The sequence below is a fragment of the Carassius carassius genome, chromosome 5 (assembly GCF_963082965.1).
Source record: "Carassius carassius chromosome 5, fCarCar2.1, whole genome shotgun sequence".
Classification (NCBI taxonomy): domain Eukaryota; kingdom Metazoa; phylum Chordata; class Actinopteri; order Cypriniformes; family Cyprinidae; genus Carassius; species Carassius carassius.
Genome location: NC_081759.1, coordinates 23,658,649 through 23,683,056, shown reverse-complemented (window position 1 = coordinate 23,683,056; position 24,408 = coordinate 23,658,649). Strand labels below are relative to the sequence as shown.

The 24,408-nt window shown below is 43.8% G+C and overlaps 1 protein-coding gene across 3 annotated transcripts in view; it reads right to left on the bottom strand.

The window, feature by feature from the left end:
- Window positions 1-24,408, bottom strand: part of edil3a (EGF-like repeats and discoidin I-like domains 3a) — a 216,978-nt gene that overhangs the window by 65,019 nt on the left and 127,551 nt on the right. For all 3 annotated transcript variants that reach the window (XM_059550178.1, XM_059550180.1, XM_059550177.1), the window contains one exon: window positions 8,231-8,412. In XM_059550178.1, the coding sequence (XP_059406161.1) occupies window positions 8,231-8,412 (182 nt within the window). The remainder of the gene's footprint in view (window positions 1-8,230; window positions 8,413-24,408) is intronic.

Here is a 24,408-nt window from a genome sequence, read left to right as displayed (position 1 = left end):
CTTAAAGCATTAGGTTTTTTTGTTTGTTTTGATTTTTTATAAACACTTGAATATAGGTAGGTTTCATAAAAATGCATTATTTTGAGCAAGAAGCTGAGAAAATCAAATGTTTGTCAGAAACTACATTTGACTATTATTCTGTGCGATTATCAAAGCATAAATCCAATAAATTCAGCTTTGCCATCACAGATGTAATTTTTACAATAGTACTGTATTTACTATAATTTTGGATCAAGTACTGTAAATTCATCCTTGTTGAGCATAAGAGACTTAAGTGTTATTAAAACTTAATTTTTCATTTCTAGTGCTTATGGCCATCACTTTGTTTTAAAGCTGATATGCAGTTGAAGTGCACAGATGTGTAACTGATATTGCAATATGGCAAAAGTATAGTTCCTTTTCAGGAACTCGAGCTGCGTCTAGCGCTTTGGGGAACGTCCCTGACGAGACCGACTCTGAATATCGTGTGCAATCCGTCCATCGGAAAGGCGTGACGTCACGGGCGGGGTGACGTAGCGACCAGGAAGCTATAAAAGCACGTGCCGTGCAGCTGGCCTCAGCTTCACGTCTGTCAGCAAGCACTCTGTGTGTGCATGTCAAAAGTCTGTCCCGTTGGTCCTATTTATTGTTGTCTGTCCCTTAGCCATTAAAAGATCGCTAAAACAGCTCAATATGCCAAAACTAAAGCAAAAGACCAAACATATGAAGGGCGATTCCAAGCCACGTTATAGATTGTGTGTTCCTCCCTGTCCTCGCTACATTACGAGCGGGGATACACACAGTCTGTGCGTGGCTTGCCTGGGATCGAAGCACGCTGAGTCGGCTTTCGAGGGGGCCGACTGTCCGCATTGCGAGCGATTGCCAATGCGGACGCTTCGATCCCGGAGGGCTCTCTTCGAGGAGGGAGCCTTCACCAGCGTTCCTCGCGGTGCTGGCCCCGCTTCTGCCGAGGCAGAGTGGCTGCTGCACTCGTGGGGATCGCAGGTGGATCTGTCAGAGGGAATGGAGACAGGCCAGTCCTTAACTCCTTCCTTATCTGCCAGATCCGGCGCCCAAACCCTGGGTTCGGAAGCACGCTCGTCGGTTTCTTCCCCCCAGAGTGAGGGATCAACTCTTCACCTCTCTTCCTCCGAGGAGGTCGATGTGGAGTCGGTTGCTGGGGATTCGCCACCCCTGTCGCCCCAGTATGAGGAGCTGTTGGAGGTGGTTACACGAGCAGTAGATAAATTAAAAATCGAATGGCCTGCTGAAAAACAAACCGAGCCGCAGAGAAGCAAACTAGACGAACGCTTTCTGCGGCCGAGGCAACCACCTCCACGTCGGAGCCTTCCATATTTTCCCGATCTCCACGATGAGTTGTCGAGATTGTGGAACCACCCTTATTCAACCCGCCTCTTCGGCCCCGATTCACTATATTATGGCAACGTGATGGGGCTGGGAGAGCGGGGTTATAGAGCGATGCCACGGGTCGAACAGACGCTCGCGGGCTATCTGTCGCCCGGTTCGGCATCGTCTCTTAAGGCTCCGACATTGCCCACTAAGCCTCTTCGAGTTACATCATCGCTAGTGGGCAAAGGTTATGTGGCAGCAGGTCAGGCTGGGGCTTGCCTTCACACTATGGCAGTCCTTCAAGCTTATCAGGCTGACCTGCTGAGAGATGTCGATGAGGGGGAGGGGATTAAGTCTGGAGATATAGAAGAACTCAGAAAGACCGCTGATCTCTCCCTCCGCGCCACTAAGGAGACCGCTCGCGCAATTGGGCGGTCTATGGCAGCCTTAGTGGCTGCGGAGAGGCATTTGTGGCTGACCCTGTCAGAGATAAAAGAAAGAGACAGGGTCTGCCTCCTGGACGCCCCGCTTCAAGCCTCGGGCCTGTTTGGCGACACAGTCAACACTGTCGTCGACAGGTTCCAGGAGGCACGCAAACAGGCGGCGGCGTTCCAGAGTATCCTCCCTCGTCGCTCTCGTGGTGCATCTGGGCGGGAGATGACCACGCCACATACCGGCTCCTCATACCGGGAAGTACAAAAACAGAGTGTCACCGCTCGTGCTCCCCCACGTCGGGACCGAGGGCCCCAGCGACGCTCTGAGTCGGGGGCTTCTAGGGCGAAAGCCAATTTAAGATCTGTCATTGAAGCCCGGAAGTCCTCGACGAAAAGATCCTGACGCCAGGATCCAGAGGGCAGCCCCTGCTGGGGTAGAGCGCGGTCCACCTCATTATACGGTGCCCGCCTCACCTCAGTGCCCTCAGGAGGTCGGCCTGCCAACCCTGCCAGAGTTTCAGGGCGCAGCGGCCTCCAGCGAGCGCTACTCCCAGTTATTTTCGCCCGTGAGCGCAGCGGAGCTGGGATGCTCGCCGCCCCTTCGGGGGCCTCTTACACCAGAGGTCAGTCTCGAGAGACTGATTCCCTTAGTAGATTATTTAGCAGCGTGGAAGCTACTGCCAAATGTATCTCAGTGGGTCCTGCGTACAATAGAAAGAGGCTATTGCATTCAGTTCGGTCATCCACCACCGAAGTTCAACGGGGTTACACCGACTGTGGTCGGCCCCCGGCAGGCTCTGGTTATGGAACAAGAAGTGAATACCCTATTAAGGAAGGAGGCCATCGAGGTGGTCCCTCCTCTAGACAGGGAATCCGGATTCTACAGCCGGTATTTCATAGTTCCAAAGAAGGATGGGGGGTTGCGTCCGATCTTAGACTTACGTCTCCTGAACCGCTCAGTTATGCCACTGAAGTTCAAAATGCTCACTGTCAATCAGGTGGTAGCTCAAATCAGATCCGAGGACTGGTTTGTCACAATAGATCTCAAAGACGCATACTTCCACATATCCATCCTTCCACAACACAGGAGGTTTCTGAGGTTCGCTTTCGGGGGCAAAGCTTATCAATATCGAGTACTTCCCTTTGGCCTCGCACTCTCACCCCGCACGTTCACGAAATGTGTAGATGCGGCTCTGGTATCCCTCCGTATGCAGGGCATCCGCATTCTAAATTATATCGACGATTGGTTGATCCTAGCTCAATCAGAGCAGATGGCGGTTCGACATCGAGATGTCGTTCTCGCACACATGGGGGAGCTGGGTTTGAGACTAAACGCCAAGAAAAGTGTACTTTCTCCAGTTCAGAGAACCACCTATCTAGGCGTAGTTTGGAATTCGACCACGATGCAGGCACGCTTGTCTCCTGCTCGGATCGAGTCGATCCTCACGTCAGTCGAGAGAGTCAAAGAAGGCCAGTCACTCACTGTCAAACAATTCCAGAGATTGTTAGGGCTGATGGCAGCTGCGTCCAACGTGATACCTTTTGGCCTGCTGTACATGAGACCCCCTACAGTGGTGGCTCAAGTCCAAGGGCTTTTCCCCGAGGGGAAATCCACTTCGAGTTATCAAGGTCACGCGGCGGTGCCTTCGTGCCTTAGACATGTGGAAGAAACCTTGGTTCTTGAATCAGGGCACGGTGCTGGGAGCTCCTTGTCGCCGTGTAACGCTAGCGACAGACGCGTCCCTCACCGGTTGGGGTGCGGTCATGAGTGGCCACCCTGCCCGCGGTCTGTGGAGCGATCGCCATCTGACATGGCACATCAATTGCCTAGAGATGCTAGCAGTCTATCGAGCATTGAAATATTTCCTCCCAGACCTGAGAGGTCACCATGTGTTGGTGCGCACCGACAACACATCAGTGGTCTCTTATATCAATCACCAGGGGGGTCTGCATTCACGCCCCTTGTACAAGCTGGCACACCAGATCCTTCTGTGGTCCCAGGGCAAACTCCTCTCGATCAGAGCAGTGTATATTCCTGGGAGGTTGAATGTGGGAGCAGACATACTGTCGAGGCCGGGGCCGAGGCCCGGGGAATGGATGCTTCACCCCGAGGTGGTGAAGCAGAAATGGAGAGTATTTGGCACAGCCCAGGTGGACCTCTTTGCGACTCAGGAGACATCGCAATGTCCCCTCTGGTTCTCTCAAGTTCATCCAGCTCCTCTGGGACTGGACGCTATGGTACAGACCTGGCCGAGGCTTCGTCTGTATGCTTTTCCCCCTATCACTCTGCTCCCGGGAGTTCTGGCGAGAGTACGCCAGGACGGGGTCCGTCTGTTATTAGTAGCCCCGTTCTGGCCAGGCCGACCATGGTTCTCAGATCTAGTCTCGCTCCTCGACGGCTCTCCGTGGGAGATACCGATCAGGACAGACCTACTCTCACAGGCGCAGGGCATGATAATTCACCCTCGCCCGGAGTTGTGGAAGCTGTGGGTGTGGCCCCTGAGGGGGCACAACTGTTAGCAGCTGGTCTCTCAACCGAGGTTGTTGAGACCCTACTCCAATCCAGAGCTCCCGCTACGAGGAAACTGTACGCCCTGAAGTGGAAACTCTTCACTTCATGGTGCAGAGACCGCCAGCTTGACCCTGCAAACTGCCCAGTTGGTACAGTTCTGGAGTTTTTACAAGCCAGGCTCTCTGCGGGGTTATCCCACTCCACCTTAAAGGTTTACGTGGCGGCCATAGCTGCTTTCCATGTCCCTTTCAATGATCAGTCAGTGGGTAGACACCCCCTAGTTACACGTTTCCACCGAGGTGCACTGAGGCAGAGACCTCCAGTACGGTCCCGTGTTCCCCCCTGGGATTTGGTTGTGGTGCTAGAGGCTCTTTGTAAAGCTCCATTCGAGCCAATTCAAGACATCTCAGACAGACATCTAACAATTAAAACTGCCCTGTTATTGGCAATCACCTCTCTAAAGAGAGTTGGAGATCTCCAGGCCCTCTCGGTGGCCCTTACCTACCTAGACTTTGCCCCTGGTATGGCCAAAGCATTCTTACACCCTCGAGCGGGTTATGTTCTGAAGGTTCCCTCTGTCACACCACAACCTATCGTACTGCAGGCCTTCTGTCCTCCTCCCTTTCGGGAGCCAGACCAAGAGAAGCTAAACTGTATGTGTCCAGTGCGAGCACTGGACGCATACGTCCACAGAGCTGCCCTGTGGAGAAAATCCGACCAACTGCTTGTTTGCTATGGTCCTTCTAACAAGGGTTCTCCTGCCACCAAGCAGACCCTTAGTCGTTGGATAGTCGAGGCTATCAACGTCTCCTATGAGTCCTCTGGTCTTCCCCCTCCTTTGGGGGCCAAGGCTCACTCTACTCGGGGTATGGCGGCCTCCAAGGCCTTCTCAGCAGGTGTGTCCCTCTTGGACATCTGCAACGCTGCGGGGTGGTCCACGCCCTCCACATTTGTCCGATTTTACAATCTTGACATGCGAGCCACGCCGGGCTCTTCTGTTCTCTCGTCTTAGCTGTGCTCTTCGGATACACATTAGGCAGGGATTTGGAAGTCTGGCAGCGTTGGCACATCGTTCCCCAAAGCGCTAGACGCAGCTCGAGTTCCTGAAAAGGAACGCCTCAAGGTTACGTATGTAACCCTAGTTCCTTGAAGGAACGAGACGCTGCGTCGCAAAGCCATACTCCCGGCACCCCTGCCGGCGCTTGCTTCCCTACTCGAAGCTGAGGCCAGCTGCACGGCACGTGCTTTTATAGCTTCCTGGTCGCTACGTCACCCCGCCCGTGACGTCACGCCTTTCCGATGGACGGATTGCACACGATATTCAGAGTCGGTCTCGTCAGGGACGTTCCCCAAAGCGCTAGACGATTCATCTCGTTCCTTCAAGGAACTAGGGTTACATACGTAACCTTGAGGCGTTTATGAATGTATGCATCAAGTTACACTCAGCAATTTAAGAGTTTTTACAAATTTAGATCAAGAATAGTCTTTTTTATGTACAGATCCCATGAATAGTTCATTAGACCCAAAAAATGAACTGTGAACAAAAGTATTACATTTAGAAATGAAATTAGATTATAATGTATGACACTAAAACTTTAATTCCTGAAAAGTCAGCAACTGGAGTGAGTGCTCATTCTCACTCATCAGTTCCAGTTCTCAAATGAACTTTGGAATTGAACTTTATTCCAAAACTTCATCCCAACATCTGCTGCTGTCAGTCCTAGGATTTTATAGCTCAGTGGATATGTATGGATCAACAGCTTAATCTAAGACGAATCACTGGTTTACAGATAACATTTTGCTTTGAGTATGAGGCTTTTGGGTTCTAAGCCACTCCATCCAACATAATTCTGCATATTAATATAACAAGCAGTGGTGGCATGTCTCTATCAACCCCACCCTAAATAATGCTAGCATATGTGCATTTTATTCACAACCACAACAACTGATGTCTTGAAGACAGAAATAAGCCATGGAAGAAATGGCAGGACAGACTGACAGTGAAGAACAAGGATGTTAACGAGAGACAGACAAACAGACACACTTCATGTCGCCTCTAATTTAAATGACTAGAGCTGCAGAGAGGTCATGTGGCAACTACCACAGCATATCGCCTAAAGCCAATCTGGTATTTCTAACACACCTCTCTGTGTTCTAACCCAGCAGCTCCACAGCACCTAAAGCTTCATCCCAAGAGGCATCATTAAAGTCAAACAAACTCCCTAAATACTTTAGATTTCTCCCTTTTTACTACTTCCCCCTCCCTGTCTCCCTTTCTAACTCTCTCTCCACCTCTAATCCTTGATCTTTACCTGCGAGCAGCTAGCGGTGCACAAACAGAGGTTAACTTATGCTCACAAGTCTGCAGTCAGACTCGCCCTATCATTTCTTTCTTCAGCCGAATTTCATCTCAGCTCCTTACGGAGGTCAGAGTTTTACACTGCGCTACCGCTCAAACTACCGGCAGATTCAGTCGCTCTTTCTTTTACAAGCATGCATTCAAAGAATAAATCTGAGACTGACATGAGGCTACTCACCGTAAAACTAGAAGTAAATGGACTGAGACTTCCATCCACTGTGATTGTCTACATTATTAATCAAATGTACTCTGCTGAAAAAACTGCATTTGAATACTAATCCATCCACTGAAGAAACTCAAAGAAATTGATTGATACACAAAGATGTAAGCCTGCCATCACCATCAATCAATGGTAATGGACTAACATGTGGCCTGTAGCATGAAGCGAGGTGAACAAACTCAAAGTTGCAGAGTAAGTTTTGAGTTGATAAAACTCAGTAAAGCCAATCTGGTTAAGTTCAGATTCACTGGGCTCACAAAGCTCCATATAAACCTTCTCTCCCAACTCAAAGTTGGAACCAAAGTTTGCGATTAACTCTGGAGCATGTGCACCTGAATGTGTGACACGTGCAGCAAACAGCAAAGCAATCATTTGGATTAATTTATCACAAGAGTCAGCACTTTTCTTGTACATTTACTTTTACATTTAAATGCATTTACAAGGCAACAATAAACACTTCTGCTGCTGCAAAACTTTGGCAGCAGAAAGAAAATAAATCTCTATGCATTTTAAAAGTTGGATATATTAAAGCTTACACATTTAAATACAAAGTTTAAAATTAATTGCCACTTCATATAATAATTAAATGAATTATAAACAATTACAATTAATATAAGTAGCCTATAATAAATAAGTAGCAGCAAAAGTCGTCCAATTTTGTCTCTAAAATTCTTAGACTGTAAACTGCTTTAATTTGGAGCGAGAGATGCGGGGGGCTGGCTTCCTGGCATCAGATATATGTGATCATGGACCACAAAACCAGTCTTAAGTTTAAATTCCGAAGCTTTCCATTGATGTTTGGTTTATTAGAAAATCTGGAATCTAAGGGTGCAAAAAAATCTAAATACTGAGAAAATTGCCTTTGAATTTGTCCAAATGAATTCTTAGCAATGCATATTAGTAATCTAAAATTAAGTTTTGATATATCTAAAGTAGGAAATTTACAAAATATCTTCATGGAACATGATCTTTACTCAATATACTAATGATTTTTGTCATAAAATATATTTTTTTTAATTCTGACCAATACATATTATTGATCAAACATTATTAGTATTATTAATATTATTACTTATTTGTATTTCAAAAATAAATTATAAAAACATGATATAATTCAGCCATAATATTTCTTGCCACGAAAATAGCCACAGAAGCTGGAATGGCATTAAACACAAACAAACAAACTTATATGTTATTTCTGCAGTGCTTTCGCAATATCTACTAAAGTATGTAAACAAACAACAAAAATAGTCTATTAGTGATCATCCTTTTCAGATAAACAGGCTGACAGGAAGAAAATATTTCTCCCAACCACAGGTTCATTCACTGTTGATGGATCTCCATCCCTACTTAATCTGCTCATGTCAATCTGTTACCTGAATCCAGGGCCATCTGTCATTCTCGGCTGCAGTCCAGGCGTTCACAAGACCCTTCTTATTCAGCCGGGCAAAGTAGGGGTACCATTTCTGCAGGCCGAAGAGAGCTCGGTGAGTGGAGGAGGCTGTTATCTGCTGGTTGGAGATGATTCCACCTTCCATGCCCAGTGGACCAGAACATTCTGCTCAATACACAACGACATAAATGGAAAGGTTAGATTTGTAGGATACAGACAAATGCAAGCATTGCTTAACTTTACAGATCACAAGGTTTTGACAAGTGACAACAGCTTTCAGTACAAACTTATTATATGCATGTAATTGTTTTTATATTTTATGTGAAGGTATCATATACTACTGGTCAAAAGTTTGGAATAACATATAGCAGTTCCCTTTCAGTCGGTCACTCTCAATGTCACATCGATGACCGACGAAAATGGGGAGGTTTACATACGTAACCGAGACAATTTTAATATATTTAAAATGCTATTTATTCCTGTGATAGCGAAGCTGGATTTTCAGCAGCCTTTACCCAATGTTTTAGCAAAGACACATTAAATTAAATTGAAAGGCACAGTAAAGACATTTATAATGTTATGAAAGATCACTAAGCACTACATCAGCACCTCAGAATGATTTCTGATGGATCATGTGACACTGAAGACATGATAGTGACTGCTGAAAATTCAGCTTTGCCATCACAGCAATAAATTACATATTAAAATATTACTGTATTTTTAAACAAATTAATGCAGACTTGGTAAGCTTAAGATACTTCTTTCAAAAACATAAAATAATATATTTGTATGGAATCTATAATCCATAAACAATTAAGATGTTCAATTTATGTTATGAACTAATGTCTAAAACACCAAAAGTGCATGGCCATTTATGAAGCATACTCTTCCACTGTCTCTGTGCTGTCTGTAATGTTTTCTTGGCCCACTCCAGAGTCTGCGTCCTTGTTAGAATCACTCTGGGAATCACTATCCTTGCTTGTATGCTCCTCTGAGAACTCTCCAATGGACAAAAATCTTCTATTATGAAAATGATTTCCTTTCATTTAGACTCTGAGCTGATTTCCAACATCCCACCTGGGGCCATGATTCCACCCGCAGGAATCACGTTTTGCATGTTGTTTTTATTAAGGGCAGTGCTGGCCTTGGTGTTCTCATTTTCAAAATACTAAAGCTTGTAACAAGCCACACTGTATGTGAACATGTTTTCATGCACTTTTAATTTTCATCTTTGAAAGGTGTGATTTATTTCTTCTCAAGGTTCTCTTCCAAAAAGAGAGTTTTAGGGTTTTAGTCTCTTATTTTTGTAAAGTCAGCATGGTGTTTTCACAGGCTGCATGCCTGCATGTGTTTAAATACCTATGTGAGAACATTTAATTGGAGAAGCATGAATTCCATGGAAATGTTAAGCAATTAGATATTCTACAGTGTCAGAAAGACTCTTGGTTCAAAACATCAATTTTAGCTCTTTTTTGGCATCTTGCCTCAAAGGCATTATCTCTTTCTCATCTGTCACCTATGCACACATGAATAAAATCTAATTGGGTGAACAACTTTCACCTACATTTTCATAAAAAGAAAAGAGTAAAACAGAAAATCTGAATTTCAATATTTACCAAAATAATACTTTAATATTTCCGTTTTACTGTTTAAATTTAGCTTAAAAGTCTATAATAGGATGTTTTAGCAAAAAAAAATTGTTTGTTTTACAAATTTGATCAAAAATACGGTAAAACAATAACATTCTAAAACATTATTGCAATTCTAATAATAATAATAATAGTTAATTTTGACAGAGTAAGACTAGAGTAATGTCTGTGTGTGTGTGTGTGTGTGTGTGTGTGTGTGTGTGTGTGTGTGTGTGTGTGTGTGTGTGTGTGTGTGTGTGTGTGTGTGTGTGTTTGTGACTGACCATGGACCACAAAACCAGTCATAAGCTTCCATTGATGTATGTCTTGTTAGGATCGGGCAATATTTTGCTGAGATACAACTATTTGAATATCTGGAATCTGAGGGTGCAAAAAATCTTAATATTGAGAAAAGCACCTTTAAAGTTGTCCAAATGAAGTTCTTAGCAAAGCATATTATTAATCAAAAAATAGGTTTTAATATATTTATGGCAGGAAATGTACAAAATATATTCATAAAACATTATCTTTACTTAATATCCTAATGATTTTTGGCATAAAAGAAAAATTGATAATTTTGACCATATATTGTGATTTTGCAATCACAATGTATTGCAATGTATTTTTGGCTATGGCTACAAATATACCTGTGCGATTTAAGAAGTTTTTTTTTTGGTCCAGGGTCACACACACACACACACACACACACACACATGAAAAGGAAGTTGAAAGAACACAATTTATTTGAAATTTAAATCTTTTGTAACAATATAAATGTATTTACTGTTAATTCAGTGCATCCTTGTTGAATTAAATAATTTCTTTCTTTCTTTCTTTCTTTCTTAAAAGACCCCAGACTTTTGACCAATAGTATACAGAACATGGTAAACCTATTTATGCACTGTAAACCAGCATCTCTCTCTCTCTTTTGTCCCACTGGAATTACTAAAACACTCAGAGCCTCTTTAGCTCTTACATCCTTACAACAAACATCCCTCTTTATGCTGCTTACAACTGAACCTTGTCCATTCCCATTCCAGCAATTAGTCACCCATCTAACAAATCAATACCTGAATGCTGAATCATCATCCTTAACATGAACTTCCCCCAACCCTGGGAAAGAGAGGAGGTCTGTGTGTTTGTTCACTTAACATTGAAATGTGCAAAGACATTCCACCATTATTTCCTGTGGTAAGAGTTATGGGACTGATTCAATTATTCAAGCATTTGGTTTATTAATACATTATATAAAAAATATTAATATATAGGCTAGGGGTGTTGTGATATACCGGTATTGGCGATAACCGCAATATTTAAAACTAACAGTTCTCTTATGATAACACCACATGTAAATACTCCAGTGCCAGTACCTGGTTGAGCTCCCAGGTGGCAGTATTATGCCTTAACGCTGACACTGTCACACAAGAAGGAGACACAGCGCTCGCAGCTACTCAGAGGAGAGCCGTATTCATCAGAGTAAGTTGCCATTATTTTACTGGTCATAGAATGGGAAACGTTATATTAACCTGTTAACAGCAGTTTTCATTGTTCATATATTTGATTAAAGGGTGATTATTTTAATAAGTATTGCATTTTCTTTACTCGTCTAGTTTTTGTATTTGCAATCAATACGGCCTGTGCGTAGTCACACTTTATTTCTTTGTTCAAATCTATTAACAGTTACACGATTAAAACTGATCTTGCTGCATTAAACTCTATAAAATGTTGAGTTGGTCGCAGTGCCATGCACTGAATGCCTCATCTGCGGTCATTCTTCAATTAGGTTCATTAGTTAACATTAGTTAATTACATTAGTTAACATATATAAAGAACATTAATAATAAACAATATTTCCACAGCATTTATTAATCTTAGTTCATGTTAATTTCAGCATTTATTAATGAATTATTAAAATCGCAAGTTGTGTTTGTAAACATGAATGCACTGTGAACTTACATGAACAATTACTCCATTTTTATTAACATTAACAAAGATTAATAAATTGTGTAATGTATTGTTCGTTGTTCATTCATGTTAATACATTATTGTTAATAAATGAGATCTTATTGTAAAGTGTTACCATTAATATTTATTCATCATACTGTTGAACTTGACAGTATTTTCTCTCTTGTTATTTTATAGGAGCTGCAAAGAAGACAGAGAAAGCCAGAGTCTTGTGCCCTGCATTTATCAGTATCAATATTATGTTCGTTGGGTGAAAAAGAAAAACTTAATAAACAAAGTAAAAAATCATTTGACTTATCTTTTCCCCTCCAAGGTTTCTATAGATATCACGATATATCGATATCGTGAATTCGTATGGCCACAATAACCGTGATATGAAAAATCGAATATCGTGACAGCCCTAATATAGGCTATTAATTATTTTATTTTTTTTGGGGGTAAACAAACTTAATTTGCATGCATTTTAAAATGTACCTATATTCTGAAAATCAAAACAGAGAAATAAAACAATTGTGGAGGAAGATAAATGCAGTGTTGTAAGAAACATTTTGAAACATTCTGCAAAATATAGCTGAGAGACTTTTACAGTATATATTTTAAAATATGTCTTAAAAGTAGTCAGAATACATAGTCGTAGTCATCGATGGATGAGGATTTGAATGAGAACAAAAGGTCCAGGGGTGTAAATCATGAAATTACCATCAGAACCTTTAGACTGGGCTTTTGACAATCGCATAATCATAACAGCAGCTGAAATGTATATAAAGATGGAGAAATGATTTCAGATTAACTTAAAATTGTTATCTTTACTCCAGTTAAAATAAAAATTTTGATTAAAATTACACTGTATAGCAATTCAAAACATTTTAGTTTTTTTTATGACCAATTAATACAGAAAACCAAGCCATTCTAATGGGTTCACACACTTTTTCTTGCCACTGTATACTATATTTATGGGGTTTTAAGTCATTAGCCCATCTCAATGATTCCCATTCTGTCAGTTTCAAACTTTCAACCATACAAATGTTCATTTCCCCCATCTGATCAAATCTGTTGTAAAAAAAATTAAGCTGATGAAATGAGCATGATGACACCTGGTGTCCGCCGCCTACTGCCTGTTCTGAATGCACAGCATCAACACACAACACGCCCTCATTTTCCACTCCATTTCTGTGTAATTTAACAATGTTGCTCGGGTTGCAACCCCACAGATACATCTATTAATATTTTTCAGGATCTGTCTCCTCCCGCATAGCAAATACTTTCCTAGCATTGGACTGATTGTTTGGAAATGCTCATAGGACGCTGTGTTGATATACATCTTCAATTCAATTTGGGCTTTGACATTTCTGGTGCCTTTTCTGTACCCCAGGTGCTCAATACTAATATTTACCCAGGCTTGGCACTCTATAGCTCCCAATTGATTCATCTCAATTGCCTGGTGCTCTTTGAAGGAGTCAGAAGTTTCTGTTTCGCCTCATCCCTTTTTATCCCTCAATCACAAAGACAGTTTTGTGAGGAATCAAAGAACAGGCACATCACAAGAGTAAACTTATGACACCTACAGTCACAACAGATTTCTGTTCGCTGAGAATCTTTGGATTCAGAGTTCAATTATGTCAAAACAAAACAACTTAAAATGCATCCTCTCTCCTTTTCTCTCTCTCTCTCCCTCTCTCTCGCCATGTCTTTTTTATACCATACAGATTTTCTTATTTTTTCCAATTTGAACATCAAAGAGATGTGCTTCAAAAATGCCATACAGACCTTTTATCATTGTGGATCTCTTGTTTCTCTGTGGGGTATTCATTTAAGCCCTGTGCAGACTGAAAGCAAAATGTTAAAGGACTGAACTAATATAAAAGTGATTCCTCTGAGAAACAGCACATAAGTTTTATCTTATTTTATCCGCTTAGTGGTTAAAAATCCAGTTACTTAGCTGCAGATTATTGGTTCAAACCTCGGGTTGGGAATTATGCCAATCTTCAATCACCATTGTGCCTCTGTGTTATAAGCACATAACCCCATTGTCTGCAATAGAAAGTACCGTAGATCGCTTCCATTCACTCACAAAAAACTATGACATTCATCTGTCCGTCCATCCATCCATTCATCTATCATCTGTCTATCTATCCATCTATTCATCTTTCTATCTATCCATTCATCCTTCTGTCTGTCCATCCATCCATCTAGCTGTTCCTCCTTGGTCTCTCCATCAATTCATCTATCCATCCATCCATCCATCCCTCCATCCATCAGCCAGCCAGCTTGCCAGCCACCCATCAATTCTGAATCATGTTTGCAAATTAAAGAACTGGTTTAGAATTTAAAAGGCATTTTAAATTCAATTATAAATGGCTACCTTAGATATTAATAAGAGAGAAGATTTTGTCTGAATAATGAATAAAATGTGATCTGTGAATCATAGTACAGTATGGGCTATTTTTATGACGCATTATGATGTGGTTTTTAAATCTTCACAGTAACAATCGTAATTATTTAATCTCTTGTCCATCTCCTCTGTGTTCCATGGATAAAAAATTAAGGTTTAGTAACAAAAACATACGGGAAAAAAACATAACCACTGGATCAGTCCTATTATTACTGGTACACAACATTCAGTTGTGAGACTTACATATCGTGAAGCATGGCAGCAGAGATTCTGTCTATCATTGTACGGTGCATCAGTGGATCTCTCTCTTTCTGATTTTCTCTCTGGCAGCGTTGTGACTTGCGATGACATAAGGAACGGCGTGTGATCTAACATCTTGAATATGTTGCCTACCAGCCGCCCACTACGGCGCAAGCAGCGTGCAGCTCTTCTATACTGACCCTCCAGTATACATCAACAGCCCAACAGACAGTGGCCATCACTAATGCTGCAGTGTGACAGCCAAATCCATTTCTCAGCAGGTCTACTTAAATAATCCATATATTGAGTTGAAGTCCACCTCAATCTTCGGCGCTTGTGCTAATGAGGAAGAACTGGGGATTTAGCTCCTACTTGTCAAGTTTAAAAGCGACACAGCCACAAGCACAACAACAGTTTTCATTATTTATGTTTTGTTTAATACATGCAATAAACAAGTAAAAATTTAAGGTATAATTCTAAAAGGCTGGAGCAGAACCACAAACCTTAACCTCTAAAACTGAAACTTGTGAAACTAAAAATAAATCTGAATGTCATTATAGAAGTAAAGGAAAGTGCTCTTAAAAATGTACATTTATAATGTGATTTCCATTTGTAGCAGGTAAAGATTGCACTTCAACCCATAATGTCCTGCTGTGCTTTCTGTTATTTGAATGATGTCTCAATTTTTTCCAATTTGGGAAATCTATATTTCTTCTGTTGAAACTAGCAAGTCCTTTGAACACTGAATTTCCCATCTGTTACTTTTATTGAAAATACTCCTTTAACAAAAAAGAACTTCAGAACTTCATTTTAAATCTTTATATGCATGGGGTAAACTAGGCAAACAAGTTTCTATTATTATTATTATTATTATTATTATTATTATTTATTTTTTATTTTTTATTTTATTTTTCATCAGGATTGTCTCCTTGCTGGACATTAGAATTTTTTTCTTTTTCTTCACTCTACATGTCAACACACACACACACACACACACACACACACACACAAACACACACAAAGGCACACAGTTGTGCCTGTCCCCATGTGCTCGAGCTGAGTATCCAAAACCTTCTTAAAAGCCTCTGGTAATCAGCCTACTAAAAATAGAATGCCAAACAGAAATATACTGATGACCATAAAACAAATTCATCCTCTTTTTCAAGTTCACATTTTACTCTACAAATTTGGAATAGGTTGTCCTGGGCTCACTATGGTTCTCTATGTTATATTGCACTCATGAAGCCTATGGAAATAGGCATCCATCCATAAATATTTTGTCTCGGGCCCCATGAATTTTAGCAATGGCCCTCTCTCCATGCATTCACTGGCACTCTATACTGACTAATGGTTGGACAGAGAATACATGTTTATGAAGCTGAAGGAGCTCCTTCTGGAATAAATAAGCTGCCAAATATTGATTTCAGAACTCTGATGAAAATGATGAATGTTCTCTCATGAGATGGATTATCTGACTGTGCTGAAGCTTTTATTCATGCCACTGACATCTTTTTTTTCTCTCATTTCTATTGACAACTGCTTAACTTCCTATGAAACACACACTCACACACACTGGCATTGGTGGTTTGCGGGGACTCTCCATAGACGTAATGGTTTTTATACTGCAAAAACTGTCATTTTTATCGCACTACACCTAAACCTACTACTTACAGTAAACTTTATGCACTTTTTGATTTTCCAAAAAAGATTTTCCTTTTTGAATTATGGCCACATAATTGGCAGTGAGGCAGTGTCCTCATAAACCAACTTTACATTGTAATATACCTGTCATACCCATGTCATTATACAATTGTGTGCCTTTGTGAACCATTCAGATCAGTGCACAGACATACACACAAGATATTATACAATCAATTAATAAGATAAGAATGGGCTAAGGTCGGAGGAACATATTTAATTCCAAGAATTCTTCAATTTACTTCAAAGTTATTCAAATGGAATAAAGAAGTAACACTTTTTGTAAATTTCCTAAAATCTGGAGCAAATATTGTCCAGCTTCTTTAACCAAGATATTGTTCTGACACCCCAGAATATATATATATATATATATATATATATACATATATATATTTTTTTTTTTACAAATATAAGGGTTTCCTTTTAAACACATTTGTATCAATGAATTGCCTTGTTAAAAGCGCTATTCAATGAAAAAAAAAAAAAAAAAAAAAAAAATTGTATCTGAATTATTATTATTTGAAGTTGCATTCTGGATAAATCATTAATCAGAAGTGTTTGAAAGACTGTTTGGAAAACGTATGTTCCAGAATGATTTTAAGTATTAATTTTAAGCCCTGTCCACACGAATGGAACAGGAACATTGCTTTAAGGTTCAGATTATATCGCCACCTGTAGGATTGGCAGGCTCTTGACACTGCTCCATAGCATGATTTTACTTTGTCATGTTGACAGAGATTTTTTTTTTAAAACAAAAGAGGAAAAACTCAGTTTCTAAAAATACCAGTGTACGTGTGAACATTGTATTTATTTATCTTTTGGTAACTTTGCTAGGAGCGAAAATTAAAGACGGAACCTTTTGCAAATGTAATTAACTGTCCCTGTTTAAGTCCATTGATTTGTTTATAGAAAGGACAAAAACAAGTTGTTCTGTTTTAGCTTTTAACAAGTCTAATTACTCAACACATTTCAGTCATTTAAAATACTTTAAACACTTTAAAACACTAATTTTAAGTCATTGAGTACAACAGAGATGTAACCATCCATTTACGGAGTGCCTTTGTCAAGGGGCAGCTGCAAACATGCAAATCTTGATAATATGTTCAATATATGCAGTTCATACAGATGAAATGCAAGCATACAAGTAAATGTAAAAGCAAACTGTGAGAAAAAATAAAAATAAAAACAACAACAACAAAACAATGCTGCTGCAGACTTCACTTAATGCCTCCAACACTTGAGCCAATAGCTGCTGCCAATCAAGATGACTTGTCATACAGTGTGAGATCCTTCTAGCAGTATGCAATAATACTGATATGCAGTGAGCTGCATACTTTGTCATTTTAAACAGTGAGAAATCCTGTCATTAGACAAGTACACATTTCATTGATATTCTGCTCATTTACAGCTTTATGCACAAGAGACTTTGTAGTGCAAGAACATGCAGTCTGAAAATGTAGGAGCAAAGATGATATACAAGTTCATCCAGAATTCAGTCCATTAATAATTTCTCAACACACTTGCAGAATTTGAAATGTGATTTACTGTATGAGGTCTCCTGATCTAAAATGGCCTCCAAAAGAATTTGGACATTAAATGTAAGGATAAAACATTTGGATAATAACAAAAGGAAACAAATGAAAGCAAGAATGAATAAATGAAAAAAGAAAGCAATGATAATGTGACATATGAATCCATATACTCTTTTTGAGCCCAGTATAATTTAAGGAATAGATTAAAATTGTATTATTATAGAAGCATTCCTAATCCACAAAGAGAGAGGGAGAGAGAGAAAGTGAGAGAAAGAGAGAAACCCTAAACTTCAACATGCAAATGATTAGCAGTGTGCCAGGTTGCCACACATAATAAAGCAAAGGAGGTGGCAGTGATTCAACATGACAAAAAGGTGAAATGAATAGAGCGAAACTGTCAGTCAAACGACTGGAGGAATTTAGCGGCAATCGATTTTAGCAGTGTGGGAAGACGTGAGTGAAGGCTTTCTGACAGGGCTTTGGTCAAACTCATTCTAGGAAGGTTGTGACAAATCTTCCTGGGCTTGGTATGTTAGAGCATTTTTTTTTTTTTGCTTGTGTGTGTGTGTGTGTGTGTGTGTGCTATTATTAGGGCTGTCAATCAATTAAAATTTGTAATTGGATTTATGACATGATATGCTGATTAATCAAATTAATCACAATTAATACCGCAAATAATCTTTAGAAGCTTAAAAGCCCAAAATGAAGATAAATCATTGCCAAATTATTTGTTAATTTGTGTATTGTTATGCACATAATAACAATAAAAAAACTTCCGCCGGTGGAACAGGCTATAGCAGCGCACCTTTGCCCGCCCTCTGCTGGACAGCGGACTAAGGCGGCGTTGCCATCCAAAGCCTGCCGCATGACGTCATCGCTGCTCGCACGGATATTCTCTGCTGCTGGGCAGGCTGCGTCTGCGTTACACACCATGGCGACGTTACAGATTTTCCAGGGCGATCTTCTCCGCAAGCTGGATGAGATGGGACCTGAAGCGATCTGTCTCGCGGATCTGAGGAGTGCTTCGGATCTCTCCCTCCGCGCTACTAAGTCCGCTGCACAGGCCATGGGACGGGTTATGGCTTCCGCTACGGTGGCTGAGAGGCATTTGTGGCTGACGCTTTCTGACATCAAGGAGTCTGAGCGCGCTGCGTTTCTTGACGCTCCGCTAACTCCTGCCGGCCTCTTTGGATCTTCCGTCAACGAGTTTGTGGAGAGATTCGCCGAGGACCAGAAAGCTTTACAGGCGTTCAAGCACTTCTTGCCGAAGCGCTCCAGTTCTCCAGCTAGCCGCTCTAGACCGGCCCCACAGAGCTCTCAGTCACGCCCACCGCCTCCTGCTGCGCCATCACGACAGCGTCAGCAACGCAGCTCGGGACCCCGTTCTTGCTCTTCGAGCCGTCGCCCCGCGCCGCGGGAGCCACGGCAGAGGATTGCGGTGAAGCCAGAAGCCCCGAAAGCATCCTAGCACTGCTGGGAAAGCGCCGGTGTTCGAGTTCCGCTGCGGCCGAGCTCTCACCCAAGCGCGCCGCTGTTGCAGTTCCAAGAGTTGTGACTGCCTCAGTGTCTTCTGCAATGCGCAAGCCTGCACGAGTTCCCGCTTGCCTGCACACAAAAGCCGTTATCACGGCTACCCAGATGTTTCACAAAACGAGTGTTTTTTCTGGTGTTCCGGCCACGGCCGATGGTGCTATAAATGTTGTGACGACGCCCACTCCTCAGTGCCCATCTCCACATGTAAGCACAGCCCTACACACAGGGCCTGCGCCCATAATGTCGACTCAAGTCGGTCGCGCACACTACATAGTAAACGTGCCCAACCCTCAGTGCCCACAATTACTATGTCACACGCGTCATGTGGTTTTTGTAAAAGCGAAATCCGTGCACGCTCGTCCGGCCACGGCCGATGGTGCTTTAAATGCAGTGACGATGCCCACTACCCAGTGCCCATCCCCGCATGTAAGCACAGCCCTGCACACAGGGCTAGCGCACATAAGATCGACACAGATCGGTCGAGCGCGCCGCATAGTAAACGTGCCCACTTCCCAAAACGTGCCCAAACGTGCGGGGCTTCTGTAAAAACGAGGCCCGTGCACGTACATTCTGCACAGGCAGACGGCGAGTTGAAAGTGGTAAAAGTGCACACATGCAGCCCACGGTTACTCGCAGATATATCGAGTCCCACGGGACCCGCTCAGCCTCCCTCCAGTCGGTTAAGCGCAGGAACGGGGTCGAGGATGAGCGATCTGCCCGCTGTGATCAGCGCGCTCCCCGCCTCAGATGCACAGCACACTCGAGCGCCGCCGTTGCCCAGTCAACAGAGCGCGTGTCGCATCCAGCCCTTAGCCATTCATGCAGATGCATGGTCAGCGCTTCCAGGGGTTTCGGATTGGGTGCTAGGCATTATAAAGAGAGGCTACTCGCTACAGTTTTCTCGACGCCCACCGCGCTTTTCAGCGCGCGTCGAAACTACGGTCAAAACAGAAGTAGCACACTTACTTCGGGCCGAAATATCAAAACTGTTGAGCAAAGGGGCTGTAGAGCCTGTGTCTCAAGCTCAAAGCGAGGGGGGGCTGTACAGCAGATACTTTCTGGTGCCCAAGAGAGACGGGGGTCTCAGGCCCATACTGGATCTAAGACAGCTGAACAAGGCATTGATGAAACACAGTTTCAAAATGCTCACGACCAGGAAGCTCCTCACGCAGATTCGCAGAGGGGACTGGTTCATGTCAATAGATCTGAAGGACGCATATTTTCAAATACAGATAGCGTCAAACCACAGGCGGTTTTTGAGATTCGCCTTCGAGGGCCAGGCATACCAGTTTGCAGTCCTGCCATTCGACTTGTCCGTAGCTCCTCGTACGTTTACGAGGTGCATGGATGCAGCGCTCGCTCCTCTCAGACTCAGAGGCATACGAGTGCTAAATTATTTGGACGACTGGCTGGTTCTGGCCCGATCACGAGCGGAGCTCGTGGACCACAGGGCCGTTTTACTCGATCACCTCGAGAAGCTCGGCCTCAGTGTCAATTGGGCGAAGAGTTTGCTAAACCCCAGTCAGACGATCCTGTTTCTGGGTATAGTTCTGAACTCGTGTTCCATGACGGCGCGACTGTCACCACAGCGCACGATGGGCATTCAGCGCGCAGCGAGTTCTTTCCGCTGCGGCGCGACTGTGTCGCTCAAACACTGTCAAAAGATGCTGGGTCTCATGGCCTCAGCATCTCCGGTTCTGCGGCTGGGTCTGCTCCGCATGCGCCCCCTGCAGTTCTGGCTGAAGGCTCGGGTGCCGCGCAGAGCGTGGGCGTCTGGCCGTCTGCATTTCAAGGTCGATCAGAGCTGTGTTGCGGCTCTAGCACCTTGGACATCGAACGGCTGGTACCGATCAGGTGTAAGCCTGGGGACTTCCCCGAGTGTGAAAATGGTGTCGATGGACGCCTCCACTTCGGGATGGGGAGCGCTGCTCGAAGGCAGACCGTCCTTTGGCCTATGGTCAGAACGGGAAAAGCTCCATCATATCAACTGCCTGGAAATGCTGGCAGTGGAGAACGCGCTGACGCGCTTTTGTCCCCATATCAAGGATCACCACGTCGTAGTCCGTTCGGACAACATGTCCGTGGTGTCCTACATAAATCGCCAGGGCGGTCTCGGGTCCCGAAACCTGTGCAGGCTGCTGACAGAACGCCTCCTGATTTGGGCTCAACGCAACGTGCGCTCGCTGAGAGCAGTGCATGTGCCTGGACTGCAGAATCTGGGTCCAGACAGGCTGTCCAGAGGCAATGTCCCTACGGGCGAATGGTCTCTACACCCGCAAACAGTCCGGCTGTTGTGGGAGAGATTTGGCATGGCGGAGGTGGACCTCTTTGCGTCCCACGAAAACGCTCACTGCCCCGCGTTCTTTTCCAAGAACGAAAGCGCGCTGTCACGGAAATGGCCGTGCTGCCCGCTTTATGCATTCCCTCCCGTCTCTCTCCTTCCGCAGGTGATAGAACGGGTGAGAGAAACGAGATGTTCAATACTGCTTGTGGCACCTCTTTGGAAGAACCAACCATGGTTCCCAGATTTGATGCAATTAGCAGATGTCGCCCCATGGCCGGTACCGTTGAGGAGAGATCTCCTCTCGCAGGCCAAGGGCTCGATTTTGCACCCTCAACCGGAGTTGTGGTCCCTCCATGTATGGACACTCAACGGTTACCCGCTGATCTCGCAGTGGGAGTGCTAAATACCATCACTCAGGCTAGAGCTCCGTCGACACGACGTCTGTATGCCTCGAAGTGGTCGGTGTTCTCCAGCTGGTGCACAGCTCGAGGTTATTCACCCCTTAGTTGTGAGGTGACGGAGGTCCTCTCCTTCCTACAGGAGCTGTTGGATAAGGGCAGAGCCCCATCCACGCTCAAAGCTTATTTGGCAGCCATCGCGGCGTTTTCTGAAACGGCGTCCGGTCAGTCAATAGGAAGGAACGATTTAGTCATCCGGTTCCTCAGAGGAGCTAGGAGGCTGAATCCTCCCAGACCTCCGTCAGTCCCTATGTGAGACCTCGCGGCGGTTTTGGAGGCCTTGAAGGGCCCCCCTTTTGAGCCTATCCAATCGGTTAGCCTTCAGCATCTGTCGTTCAAGACAGTATTCTTGTTGGCTCTCGCTTCTGTGAAGCGTGTGGGTGATTTGCACGCGCTCTCGGTGAGCCAGTCGTGCTTGGAGTTTGGGCCCAATGACTCAAGGGTCATACTCAAACCTAGGCACGGTTATGTGCCGAAATCCCTCAACACACCGTTTCGGGCTCAGGTTATTGCCCTGTCTGCCCTGCCGGTGTCAGGGGAGGATGGAGACTCGAGTCTTCTTTGCCCTGTCAGGGTTTTAAGAGCTTATGTGTCTCGCTCTGCTGCCTTTCGGCAGACGGAGCAGCTATTTGTCTCGTTCGGTGGACTTTCCAAGGGAATGGCTGTTTCGAGACAGACTCTATCCAGATGGATAGTTGACGCCATAGCGTTAGCTTACGCTTCCAGGGGCCTTCAGTGCCCGTTGGGCGTCAGAGCACACTCCACAAGAGGCGTCGCCTCGTCGTGGGCGTGGTCTACTGGGATCTCCTTGCAGGATATATGTATGGCGGCGGGTTGGGCCTCGCCGTCTACATTTATCAGGTTCTATAACCTGGAGGTTCCCGCCTTGCAAGCAAGGCTGCTGTCGGTATAGAAGAATCGGGGCCCTGAGGGGAATTCTGAGTTCATGAGCGCTATGCGCTGCCGACTGTTATATGGGCAGTATTGCGTAAGACCCGCATTGCCACATTGGTCAGGCCTTGCCTCGGCTGTGTGATGTCATATTGCCGCATCTACGGATGCTGCTAGATATGGGACGGAGGGCTTTCCCCCTTTTCTGTCCCGGACTCTCTGTGAGTCCCTCAGGTGACTGTGCACTGTAAATCCTGGGCGTTGCTTCAGGTTTATTGGTGTGTGATCCCTGCGCGCACGGCGTTTTACATCGGGTTCCCGTAGCGTCTTAGCTAAGACGCAGTACGAGAGAGCTCTCGTAAGAGAACGTACTCGGTTACTAAACGTAACCTCGGTTCTCTCTAGAAGAGCGAACGAGTACTGCGTTCTCTGCCGTGCGTACGATTCACTCTGGTTTGCTTCGGCGATGAAATAAATCAGGTGAGTCAGCCTTTTCGAGCTCCTTTTATAGGTTGAGCCACACCCGTTTCGGCGGGAAGTGGCAAGAAGGGCGCAAAGCGCCCTTATTGGTCTGATGTTGCATCAGCCTGCGCTCGATAGGCTGTGCAGTTGCCGCAGAACAAGCCAATGAGCAAACGAGCCGTCTCGCCTATGGCTGTGTACTGCTGCAAATGCGCTTTACAAAAATACAAAATTAAGGATAATTTTTTGCTTCAGTATTTCGTGAAAAGAGACTTTTCCCGTAGCGTCTTAGCTAAGACGCAGTACTCGTTCGCTCTTCTAGAGAGAACCGAGGTTACGTTTAGTAACCGAGTACGTTTCCGGTCGGGACGGGTACGCTGGCGCGTTTGGCTGCCGCTCCTCTCACCATTTTGTTTATTTTAGTAATGTTTTAATATTATTTTTCAGCGTTGCCATTTTACTTGTTTTAGACTGTTGTTTTATTTTTGTGCTCCACCTGGAATAATCTGCAATGGAATAATTTGCAACGAGCAACGGGGAATTTAACGCGTTGGTCTGACTGTGTATGTGGATTCTACGACATCAAGATCACGGTGTGCTGCGGGGATTCAACGCCTAGAACCAGCTGTGTTTGTGGATTTAATGACTATGGCCCTAAGGTACACTGCACGTGAACTGTTGAATTTAAAACAGATCCCGTCTCGTTTAGCTAAAGACTCTTACGATCTTTGCTGTGACGCTGGCTTGCTACATCTTAAACGGTATATTCACCGGGGTTTTAGGCGAAGCTTTACAGCTTCATCTTCTCCCAGCATTTGTATTTCTACATGCCCACGTAAGACTAACAATCTGTTTTACACTGGTATTGATCAACGTAATTTAATACTAGTACCCAGTGTGGAGATTAAGTCATTGTTGACTCCTTTTCATAGCTCGGCTTATGCTGCATTATTTAATGCCCGCTCTGTGAATAACAAGGCACTGTTCTTATCGGATTTTATTTTGGACAAAAAGTTGGACTTCCTGTTTTTAACTGAAACATGGCATAGAGAAAATGATGGACTTCTGTTTAATCAGA